At 46.4% G+C, this 12,533-nt stretch overlaps 1 protein-coding gene across 8 annotated transcripts in view; it reads left to right on the top strand.

The window, feature by feature from the left end:
- WNK2 (WNK lysine deficient protein kinase 2) overlaps positions 1 to 5,784 on the top strand; it is a 171,632-nt gene extending 165,848 nt beyond the window's left edge. For 2 of the 8 annotated variants that reach the window (XM_073351599.1, XM_073351585.1), the window contains one exon: positions 5,544 to 5,664. In XM_073351599.1, the coding sequence (XP_073207700.1) occupies positions 5,544 to 5,572 (29 nt within the window). In that variant the 3' untranslated portion in view covers positions 5,573 to 5,664. The other 6 variants (XM_073351597.1, XM_073351588.1, XR_012159824.1 and 3 more) reach the window with 5 other exon arrangements.
- The last annotated feature ends 6,749 nt before the right edge of the window (positions 5,785 to 12,533 follow it).

Here is a 12,533-nt window from a genome sequence, read left to right on the forward strand (position 1 = left end):
CACATCCTATTTTGGTCCACAAGACACCTGTCTCATTTAGGGCACTTGATGGACCTGCTCTAAGAATGAGCCAGGTTTGTGTAGTGAATCAGGCTGTCGTCTCTAGGATCCCTGCTTCATTGGTAGCAAAAGCTAGTTGTGTACTATTGGCAGGACTGGGACAGGCGGGCCTAGACCTGCCCAAGACTGAAGGTCTACCCCTCAACGAAGGGGGAGGAACCACTAAGCCCAGGCCACAGCTGAGTACTGCGGACAATGAAAGAGAAAACAGGAAAAGGAGTGAGGTTAGAGGTTGTTAGTAGTGTAGTGAACGAGGCAGGGGATTGCAGGAAGAGCACGGATGGTCTTTTGGATAACTGGATTCTGCCTCTGCCACTAAGATCCTATGTGATGCTGGGCAGGTCACTTAAACCAAACTTCATAGGTGGTAGCTGTGTTCCTCATTTTCTGGGTGCCAAGCGTGAAACCCATGGGGTCAGATTTGTTGAATTGCTGGAGACTTAAATTTCCCCTATCTCGGCAAGGTAAAGATTCTCCTGTGCAGTATTCTCACTGGAGAAAACAATGGGATGTATTGAACCTACAAAACCAACCCCACAGACTAGGACTGAAACCCCCGAATAGTGTTTGTACATAGGTGGTGTTTGAATAGAATAGTGACCATCCTTCCAGCATCTTTGCAAGTCACCCATGAAAAGTTCTAATCGGATTTCCCAGTTTTTCAAAGCTTTGAGTCCAATGTGATTTTTCTTTCTCAAAATAAGCAGAGGTTCCAGGTCTAGTCCAGCAGGGTTCAGGTGCCATTTGTAAACTAATATATATGGCAAAAACCTGCAGAGTTCCTGAATCATTGCCCTCCCGCTGAGGTCAGTTGGGTATTTCTTATTGAAATGATTGGCCATGAGGTAGGGGTCACAAACTAAATAGTTCATGGCTGAGACCTAAATAATAACTTGTAAGGTTTCCTGAATCCTTCTTCCCTTTTAAACCCTAGACTTACAGCACCATTGGTAGAAGATGCTGGGTGTTGGAGTAGTTTGTGTGTGATGAATTGTGTAGTAAGTCTCTCTGCATAGGAGGCAGTTGTGTGTACACACAAATGTTTTCATTGTCAATAGGGGATGCATATCTTGTTGTGTGATTGGGGAGCTGACAAAGGGACAAACAAGGCTGACCAGATGGTGCTGGGAGCGTTTGGTTCTAGTATGTTCTATATTATTTATTGAGTCTTTTATTTCTAATCTTAGATTTTTTTATACCTTTTTTTTTTTTAACCTGGACTCTGGCCTGCAATTATGAAGCCAGGGTGGTACAGCTCTCTAGAGAGCTACAAGGGCCATGGCTATTCTGGGCCTTCTGTGGTGTTGCTCCTGAATGGGTCTGAGGCAGCTAAAATGACTTCCTAGCCTAGATTCTTGAGTCTGACTCCTGATGAGCTTAGATGTGAAATTTTTGAGGCTGTGTAGATGAGGCCTGGTGTGAGCAATTATCTCATTGGCTACTTTTTGATCGGCTTTGTTGTGTCAACAGCTTCATGTGCAGAGGCCGATAAATAACTCCTCTTCTGTTCCAGGAGATCAAGTTCTAGACCCTGATCCTTGTTCATTCTCTCCTCACTGAAGTTAGGAGAAAGACGTGCTAGCCCTGATAAACCCAAACAGGTTGGTGTCAGTAATCAAAGAACTTGGTGCTAAAAGGGATTTGGATGTGCTATAAAACTATTCAAGGTGCTGTTGGCAAATAAATCCATTGTAAATAATGGATCTGGGATTTGATTTTGGATAGTCTGTCTGATCTAGCATGTACAGCATTAGAAACCTGGCTGGATAACAACTTGGCCTCATTTTTTGAACTTCCTGGTCCCTCTTTCTTTTTTCAGAGTGCCAGTTGTAATGTAGCGGGGTTGCAGTGACGATCCTCTTTTAGATCCTGTCTTGAATGTAGAATTTTTCTCCTAGAATGACTTCCAGACTTGGAATCTGGAGGCCTGAGCATTTGAAGCATTTGGATCTTCTATGTGCAAAGCATAGTCAGTCTTCAGGCTTTTCTTGATAAATACCCTAACACTGGGCATGTCAGGGAAGCTTCCAGCAGTGTTCGGTTGTAACCGTGAAGCCCCTGTGAATTCTTCTTGGTGATTTCAACGCTTGTGGAGGGGTGAGAGGAGCTTGGATTCGTTTACTTTGCTGGCAGACGGATTCACCAGTGTATATTCAACATGCTAGAATAGTCCCACGTTAGAGAGGGCCCCGCTGATCTCTTGGGGATAAGAAATCTCCAGGGTAGATCCTCCATCCTTTGAGAAGAATTATGCACTGCAATCCGCTGTGCAGCATTAGGTCTACCTCCAGCCCCTGGATCAGACCTGCAGTACTGAGTTGCCACAATAGATCCTGTATCCACATCTTTCCCTGAGATTGTTGATAGACATGAAGAAACTTACAACACAAGGGAGTGTGCCTTTAGCAGCACAGTACTGGGCTTTGGTGGTTCTGCCCTACTTTCTCAGAACGCCCTGTAGTGGGGCTCAGCTTGGGAGACATTTCAGCCTTAAAGGCTCAATAAATATATGTGCTGCAAATCATTCTTTAGTAGAAAATACCATTCAAGTCTTTGTCCAAGTACAAAAATGGGGAAACAGTCTGTATTACTGAAGGGTTCAGAGTAGCAGCTGTGTTAGTCTGTATTCGCAAAAAGAAAAGGAGGACTTGTGGCACCTTAGAGACTAACCAATTTATTTGAGCATAAGCTTTCGTGAGCTACAGCTCACTTCACCGGATGCTGTAGCTCACGAAAGCTTATGCTGAAATAAATTGGTTAGTCTCTAAGGTGCCACAAGTCCTCCTTTTCTTTTTATATTTACTGAGTTACTTGCATAGTGTTTTCTGCTAAAGAATGATCTGGGGCAGATAAGGTAAAATGCAATTCTCACTAAAGCTTTGCCATGCATGTAAACCCAGTGGACCTGTTCTCTCTTGCTCATTCACCATACACTCTGCATGGCAGTGGAAAATCAGACTCTGGATTTTTAATGTACCCAATTGCAACACATTGATAAATCTCCGTGTCGTCAGTTAGAGACTGTAACACAGTGTTCCCCAAACTTTTCAGGGTCACACCACCCTTACTGCTGTCTGCCCCATCCCCCCCAGGGCCCGGAGTGGGGGCCGTGGCTCGGGAGGGGTGGGAGGACGTGGACCGGAGTAAGGGGGCCAATGCTGGGGCCGCAGCTGGGGGCAGGGACAGGGCTGAGAATGGAGCCCTGGCTGTGAGCTAAAGCTGGCAACCTGGGCCTCAGGCACGGGGCCAGCAGTCGAGGCCAGGAGCAGAGATGAGTGGCACTCCCTTCCCCTCCCCTCCAGCATCAACATGGGGGCTGGTCCGGGCCACGCGCCAGGCCACGTGCCACCGCCCTCCCCCCCCCAAACATTCCTCCACACCCCCTTTGGGTAGCATGCCCCACAATTTGGGGCCCTCTGCTGTAACAGAATGCTGGTCTAACCCAGCCTGCCAGCCAAAGAGATGTGTAGGAAATGGGGAAAAGGCCACTCTGCAGTGGGCTAACCAAACAGGAAGTGCACATGCTGGTGAAGAGCAATGTATATTGAGCAGGACAAACATATTGTGAAAAATCATTTATCAGGATTTCGACTTCTATTTTGCAGGGCTGATAGCTTCTTCAAGAACCCGTCTAAGATCCCTTTTCAGTGTTTACTTCCTTCTCCATCCAGACTGTCAGCGGCAACTGGATATTGTGGGAAATAAAATATTTTTTTTTTCCTTTTCCCACCCGGCACAAGGTTTGGGTTACTGGATTACCTGTACTCCTTTATGCAGTTAATAAGGATGTAGTCAGATGTTGAGGTCTCAGTCTCTGTCCTGTAGGCTTTGAAATGGCTTTCAAATTTAGAAGTGTCCTTAGAGATGTGGGATAGGCTTCAGCTAGTGGTTTGAGCAGAAGTCTGGATTCTGTTTTTGACTTTGCAACTGATTCATTATGTGATTTTGAGCCAGTCCCATAACCTCCCAGTGCCTCAGTTTCCCTGTCTGTGAAATGGACATAATGCTCACCCACCTTTTGTTAAAGCACTTTGAGCTCTGTGGATGAAAAGTGGCATTAATTACTGTTAATGGGAAGTTGTTCAGGTATTGCGGTGAATCCAAGTCCAGGCAGAATTTGACTTTGGTCAGAAGCAGATGGAAGAATGACCGTCAGTCTCAGTCAAGGCAGCTTTTACTACTTTTCAAAGTGGGTTAGTGACACATGTCCAGGCAGGTCAGAGCAGCTAAAGTGATGGGTGGGAGAAAGGAGAGAGTGGATTTAATATAAAACACCATGGGAACCGAGACCCATACCATACATCAACAGAATCATTCTGCTTGTACAGTACGCCCTTCCCCCTTATCCTTTTGTCTTTCCTTTGCTCTGAAGAGCCTACAGTCTTAGAGAGAGCAATCAGTCTTATTTTATACTGAAAGAGCCCCGCAGACTTTGTGCCTTGTATAAACCAAACGTGCTTGCAGCTCTGATAACCCCGGTGCATGTCTCTGTGATATAGACGGGAGGACTTCAGTGCACTTCGCTGCAGGCTACCAAAAAGGGTTGATCTGTGACTCTAGCTAACGCAGAATATGTGGAACCACAATGAGGGAGTGGAGAAAGGTGTCTCTGCTTGTGTGTTGCTCTGTGCTCGCCTGTAGGTGCATGCTTTGAGTTTGTTTTGAACATGACATTTTAAAGCTCCGTGAACTTGGTGCCAGGGCCCTACCGAACTGATTGTGTCCTACCCACCCTCTTGCACTGGTGAAGGTAGGAGGGCCTGTAGGATGATGTTCAGACCCTGTGTTCTCCCAGCCTGGTTTATCCCCTTCTCTGCAGTCCAGGTCTTCTTAGGGCCATGGACTTGGCCTTTTTTCTTTAGGGCCAATTCAAACAATGCTGCCAAACCTGGCATGGAACAAGGAAGCCCCTTGTTCATGGGTAGCCCCACCAATGCAAAAGCGCCATTTCCGAATCATGCTGCAGTAACATGCGACACTGTTCCTGCTGCTTTGAGCTGACCGAGATCTCTGTGGTGATAACTCAGGATTCAAAACAAACAACCATTTTAGCACGTTCCAGATTCCCACTCACTTCCCTCGTACAATAAGAAATCTCCATCCAGTGTTCTCCTTCCATCCACTGACACCAGTTCTGGACACATTCTCTGGTTTCCCCCATCACCACCTCCTGAGGGACTGGAACACTCCTGGCCATTGTGATATAGAAGTTAGGGGAAAGGTTGCACCCTGAACCTTGGGTCCCAATTGAATGGCTTAGATGTGCTTGAATGGCCCTCTATACAGGAGCTTTAAAATATCCTGGCATTTGAGAGAGCTTTCAGCATGCTGCAATGGACGTTGTCATTCTTCTCTTGGGTGATTGACTTCTGCTTCCATAAGACACCTAAAATGCCCACAGCAGACAGGCACCTTCTAATGAAGATTTAGTTCCTATAGTACATGATGGGTCTGTAATCTGCTGTGGCGGTTTTGTTTTTTAGATTCTGACAATGAGAATGCCACCGATTGATGCGGGACCAGCTCAGCTGCAGTGCCAAGCACAAGGGCCTACGTCAGCTAAGGAGGACAAAGAGGAGGATGTGAAATGATGTAACGTGAGAAGTTCTGTACCGCTCTGGTCCACTCTGCACAATTTTGTACCATCTTTCTAAGCTTTTCTATTTATAGCTGGAAACACAAATGTTATGCAAAATAAAGGAAAAATATTTTGGGGGAAAAGGATTTTGTTCCCTTCTCTTGTGACTTCAGATCTGAGCTCTGAGGAGCAACCTGCAGAGGAGAAGGGGTGAGGCCCCGGCTTCACCTGCACCAGCCGAGCATCTCACAAGCAAGCTCTTTATCACGTTACAGCACTCAGATTGGTATTCAGCTCGAGGCCACCTGGGCTTTGCATTCCACAATGTAAACAGACAGCCTTTCGCTGACTCAGAAAGGTGCACTCAGAGCTAGGCCCCGACCAGGCTGGGCTTTTTGGTTGCCTTCCCATTCCTGCTTCACCCAGAACAGCTCACTTAGTCCAAGTGACTTGAAGGAAGCCGCACCAGCCCTTTTTACCTTGCCTCGTAGGCCCTGATTGGCTTCTGTCTGCTCCCCGCTCTTCTAGCTGCTGGAAGACCAATTCTCCCAGAGTTCTGCCCACAGCTGATCCTGGCTGGCCTCTCTAGGCAGCTCTTGGAGGTCTAAACTCACTGCTCTTTTTCCCCAAAAGGACACCTTTGGGTGGGGTTGGCCAAGGTGTCAGGGCTCCAGCAGGGGGCAACAAATGCCTGACACACCCCCACAGAGGCCTGACTTTCACATTATTTTTGCTTCCTAGAGTGAATCATAATTTAATTTAATTTAATTTTCAAAAAACAAAAATAGGCATATTTATTCCAATTCTACTAGAATGAGAACCAGTTCCATTTATATTTCTCCAAGTCACAAAATGAAATTCATAAAGATAATATTCTTTTTTTAAAACTGGTGAAATTCAGTAAGAGAAATCGACAGTGAACTTTGCTGGAGAATAAGCTTGTTACTTGGCTTTTTTCTTTTTTTGAATAGACTAGCTGCATTTTCTTGACAGAGGTAAATACAGGTGTCAGGTCTCTTCTACTTTTAAATCTAAAAATGTTCCGAAAGAGAGCCACTAACTGGAGCAATTCGTAAAATACTTTAAAAGTGCCTTCAACAGAGGACATGCTAAAATTATGTGGTGGGTGATTTCTCTTTCTTGAGTCACTGAAGACCGCTTCTGACTGTCCCCTGGGTGGAGGTGATGTAGAAATGAGTTTGTAGCACTTATCTCATGAGGCTGCAGATAGCCACTGAAGTGCGTGGCAATTGGGTGACTTTCTAGTGCTCTCACTGGGGAAGGCTAAAGAGTGCTGGTAGCCCCAAACTCTTCCACACTCCAGCTGTTATGCACTTGCTTCCTGTCTGGATTCTAACTAGAGTCCCTGACCTTTCACCTTCTCTTCTCTGATACCGTGTGTGACCGGGGTCCCAGGGAGCCTCACTGAAGTTACTCAGCTAGGGTCAATGGCAAAGAATGGGGCAAACAATCCCCAAAGCTGGTGGATATTCCAATACTTAGATTTACCAAACCAGCACAAAACGGCTTCTATAATATCTTACTGGGTACCCAGAAGCCAACAATACAGTTCCCTTAAAGCAACCCAGCCTCAGGCCTCCACCCAGACACCCAAGTCAAATATGATGAGGAGTACTGAAAATCTTATTCACCATATAAGAAAGTTCTACCAATCCCAAAGGATCGGACATATTACTTCTCAGGTTAGTGAATATTTCAGATCTTACCCAAATACATGCTTACAGCCAATCCATATTAAGTAAACTAAAATTTATTAAAAAAGAAAAGAGAGAAAGTATTGGTTAAAAGATCAATATACATACAGACATGAGTATAGTTCTCAGATCAGATTCATAGTAGAGATGGTGAGCTTTGTAGTTGCAACGCGTTCTTTCAGAATTAGGCCATAGGTTATAGTCCAGTGTTCATATTCAGGGTGATCCAGATGGGACTGGAGATCTCAGTCTTATGACTTAAGCTACCCCTGCATGAAGCATCAAGCAGATCTGAGATAGAAAGTTTCAGGACCCAAGACATCTTTATACAGTTCCGGGCCTTCTTTTGACAGCTCAGAGTCCTTAGGTGAACAATAGGCAATCATGGAGACTTTGAGGTAGACCTATTTCCTAAGCATCACCAGTAATTAGCTACAGGGATTAGCATAAGGCAGTTGCCTGTTTTCCACCATTCACAGGTGATTTGCTATACATTTCAAAGAGAGATGAACAGAGTATAGACCAGAATGGTTTGATTACGTTGTTAACCTCTAACAATATGTATGTACATGCATAAAAACACAAACATCATCTACCAATATGTCCCTAAAGATTGAATTTGGGTAATTTATCCTGCAGGATGCTTAACCCCTTTCTGGCCATGTGTCACACCATGGAAGCATGCAGTCCCATTTTCCACATGCTTTGCACTCATTGTCATCTCCTCTCACACGGCTGCATCTGGGCATGGTGTGTGGGGAAGTGGTGTCGCCTGCCCTGTCTTTTCCAAACTTCAGTTCTCAACAATAAAACCCTTTGCTGCCATCATTCTCCAAGCCGTTAGGTCCCTGAAATCCAAGCCGCAAGGCGTTACGGCTGCGGGAGAGAAAAGAATCTGGAATAGGGGACAGTCTGGGGAGACGGAAGGTACAAGCCATTCATTTAAATCAGCCTGCATTAGATACCCTGGCACAATAAACCATTAAAGCCAAACACCTCCATGTCCTACAGGATAAAAGTCTTAACAGAAGCCGCATTGCAAATAACCACGTTGTAGGCTACGCTGGAATTGAAACATAGCTCCAAAATGGACTGGATGTGTGATCCTGACACTTCGCTATTCTGCCCAGGTGTAAGGGAATTAAAGCTCATCTGAGACGCACACCAGGAAGCTGTAAGATGGTGGGGGCTGCTTCTAAATTACACATTCTTACCTGCTGCTGGCTTGTCTGCATGTTAGATCCGCTTTGACTCCCTTGCACATGGGTGGTTGGTGTAAATAATTCTGTAAGAGTTTCGCTGAAGACTAAAGGGTCTGAGACACATTCTTATGGCTCCCTTCTGATTTTTGGCCTCTAGCTGGTTTTCTCTTCACTTCCATCAAGCACAGTGAATAAGAAACTCCTTCCTATGCAGTTCCATGGAGTAGCTGTGGGAATAGCCGGCACACTCCACACAGGACAAGTATGTATCTCACAGACCTGCTCTTCCCGTCATGACAGCTTTCCAGTGAGTATGGCAACACATCACTGCCTGGTAACCTGGCTGGGTATTTTTATTCTTTACAGTTTTAATGGGTGCTCTCCCCAATGGCTTCGCTGGCTCCTGCGACATTCCAAGGACTGGGCCTTCCCCACTGCATGACCACTTGTGAGCCCTTGGTTATCTTCCTCCCTGTGTGCGGCGTGCAGCAGCGTCCCTGTGGTCTAACCCTCTTTAGTCCGTCACACTCCTGCTTGGCCCTCTGAGCTGAGCAGGGCTTCTCAGAATTCTTGAAGGGAAGCCCCTGGCCTACAAGCCCCTGCCTAATTGGGAGAGCAGGTGCTCCCTACAAACAGCTTCTTAACACTCCTGTAGCAGGCTGGCTGGGAATGCTGGTGGAGCCCTGGTTTTTCTGCAGAGTCCTCCTGGCATTAGTTTGCTGTACAAGGTGCTGCTCAGACCAGGGAGCTCTGCAGTGTGGCTCACGCATTTGCTGCTTTTATTACAGTAGGAAATTAGATGTTCTAAAAAGTGCCAGATGGAGACGAATAGCTGAGCTCATCCCATCTGATCTGCTGCGTGGGATTCCCTGCAAAAAATGAGCGGTTTCCTGAGTGGTGCCTTCCTAAGGGACCCGGTGTCCTCAGTGTCTCCACCCTGTGCAGAGCAAGCTGAATGTTCCCCCTTATGTTAGCCATGGAGCTGATGTACCTGGGCTCGAGTTCCAGCTGAAAACCCTTCCTGCTGCCGGAGTTAGGCTCCAGGAAATGACACCCGTCAGCTACTCAGCCTCTGGGCTCCAACTCTAACTGTTAAAATGTTCTGCATCAGGAACTGGCTTCAAAAGCAGGGCTCTTGGAAAAGCCCCCTCATATCCCACAAGACTCACGAGGTATATACACAAATAGGTATTGGATGTAGCAACCCACTCCCAGACGTTCCCGGTTAGGTGTGGGTTCTGTTTTGCTACCGCCAGCCTTGGTAGTAGTTTCCCAGGGCTCAATGTGTCTCACTGGATGCAGCCCAGTGTTAGGATGAGACTGCTCATTCATGCTTTTCTCCCTGAGTCTCACAAATGCAGTCAAGAACCGTGTACACAAGAGTGGACATTTCAGGGTTTACATAAGCAAATGGAAAAAGGAGAAACCGTGAGATGCCTTGATTACAAACCCAGCACTAAAACACAAGGCTTAGGCTCTGCCTGGGGAAAGGCAGTCAAACGGTACTTTCTTCCAGGTGATACGTAAGTGGCATTGAGAATGACTAGCCTCCTGTTACACTCATGTCACAGTTCAGCACCCACTGAGGCAGTGAGGGGTAGTGGTTGGTGCACTGGGTGTGGCCAACAGGAGGCCTGGGTTCTATTCCCAACTATACCTTTTGGCTCGCCTCGTGACACTGAGCAAATCACTTATCCTTGCTGTGCCCCCTTCCATAAAATGGGGGGAAGGGCTCTACCTACCTTGGTTAAGCACTTAGATCTTTTCATAAGCCGTTCTATGCACATGCCAAGTATTAATTAGCGGTAGCGGAGAACAAGTGCCTGGCATGCTTGGCTATATCAGAATGGCCACACTGGGTCAGACCAAAGGTCCATCTAGTCCATATACAGTCTTCGACTGGCCAATACCAGGCGCCCCAGAGGGGATGAACAGAACAGGTGATCATCAAATGATCCATCCCCTGTCTCCCATTCCCAGCTTCTGGCAAACAGAGTTTAGGGACACCATCCCTGTCTGTCCTGGCTCATAGCCATCGATGGACCTATCCTCCAGGAACTTATCTAGTTCTTTTTTGAACCCTGTTATAGTCTTGGCCTTCACAACATCCTCTGGCCAGGAGTAGAACAGGTATAGCTGGGTTTGACACTGCACCTGAGGAGCCAAATGGAGCTTTCACCTTGGCTTGGCGGAAGAGGGAAGCAACAGCCTCCTTGACACCCACTGACAAAACCTGCGACTTTCCTTGCTGTAGCAATTCGCCTTTCACCACCTGATATCCACATGGCAACATCAGCAGCTACTTGTCAAACTGACACCCAAAGCAGGTCTTCTCTGGGGCCCATTGCACCATGGGACTCTTCAGGAGTTGGGTTCTGATGCCAGCTCCCCTCTTGCCTTCCCTGAGCTGCATAGAGGCTCTCCAATCTCCTGCACCTGGAGAACCACCCCTAGATCTCTGGCCTATATTGCCTTTCCAATGCACTCCCAGTCTGGAATGCCTAACCCTAAACCATGGCTTCCTTGGATAGCCACCTCTCGAATACCATGCTGCTTTGGGTCCAGCATTTGAACAGCCAGAATCGTCTAGTCAGCGTGGGTGCAAAACTGGCAGCTGTCTGTCAGACAGAGACTTCTCACTTGTTAGCAACAAAAACAAGGTGCCTCTGGGCAAGGGCTTGTAGGGGCAGATTTGGAATGTTACATACAGGTGGGCTTTAAAAGTGGGGACACAAGGACAATAGGATTTGTTCGGAGGAGGAAACTTTCAAAACACACCCAGGTTCCACCACGGGGCGGGAGGGAGAGGGGTAGTGACCAAGGGGAGATGAACTCACAGTAAATACCTAAATACTGCTGAGAAGGAATAATGGGTAGGAGTTGCTTCCGCTTCAGCCAGAGTCTCCTGTGTGTCGCTGTTTCAGTCATGATCAGATTTACACTAAGGGTAACAGAAGCTGCAGAAAGTATTAGTGATTTTTAAGGCAAGAGTTAGTCAATTTGCTGCATGGAAAATGCCTTCTATTGGCTTCCAGGGCACTGATTCGGGCCTTTCATGTAGCACCTTGCAAAGCATGTAAGAAGCGGAGGGATGGATCTAGGGATATAATGAAGGAAGGACGCATTGTTTCCTCGGTATATCTATCCACCTGACCTACTTTTGTCAACTCATCATATAATCAAAAGCTTCAGCAGCCCCGGCTTTCAGAACTGCATGTCTAATTTGCACACAGAAGGTGTTTGCACATGCAAGCTGGTAATAGGAAGCTCAAACATGCTGTCTGATTGGATGTGCACTTACGAAAATCAGCCCCTAAAGGTCTGATACCGTGATCTAGAGGGAAGCCGTTTAATATGTAAAAGCACCAAGTAGCTTGTTGCTGATGCTTGACTACACTGCTTTGCAGGAGATCCCAATCTTTCCTGGCCTTGGTTTCCAATCCCCATGGTACGTGAGCTGGCTCAAGAATATTGCAGCCATCACTGATTGAAGGCAAAGATATCACTGCTGATGTGTTTCATAGGAAGCTCTCAAATGGAAGGCTGACCCTTGGATTTCAATGGAGGCTACAAGGAAAACTGGGAATGTGTAGGGCTCTTTCAGACACAAACTCTTATAGGAAAGTTCTACACTTACCATCTTGTAAAATGGTGCTTTGTTATTTAAAAGGCTTTTCCCGCCCATCTCTTTGGAATTTTGTGTTTTTTTCATTGCTGACAGTCACTCTGTAATTCCAGAGAGGCAGTAGAACACGGTACTGGGAAGAACCAATGCTTTCATTTGACAGCAAATTTAGTTTTGGTGACAGTTAAGAGGAGATATTATTTTAGAACCTTAACACCCACAATCAAGCCTCCTGCCACAAGTCCCTGCTTCAGCAAAGCATTTGAGCAAGGGGGTGCATATGTTGACTTCAAGAAAAAACATCTTCAAACCCTTTTTGGATTCGTATAGTTTCTGAGAGATATAAGCGTGTG

Source organism: Lepidochelys kempii, chromosome 7 (assembly GCF_965140265.1).
Source record: "Lepidochelys kempii isolate rLepKem1 chromosome 7, rLepKem1.hap2, whole genome shotgun sequence".
NCBI classification, from domain to species: Eukaryota; Metazoa; Chordata; order Testudines; family Cheloniidae; genus Lepidochelys; species Lepidochelys kempii.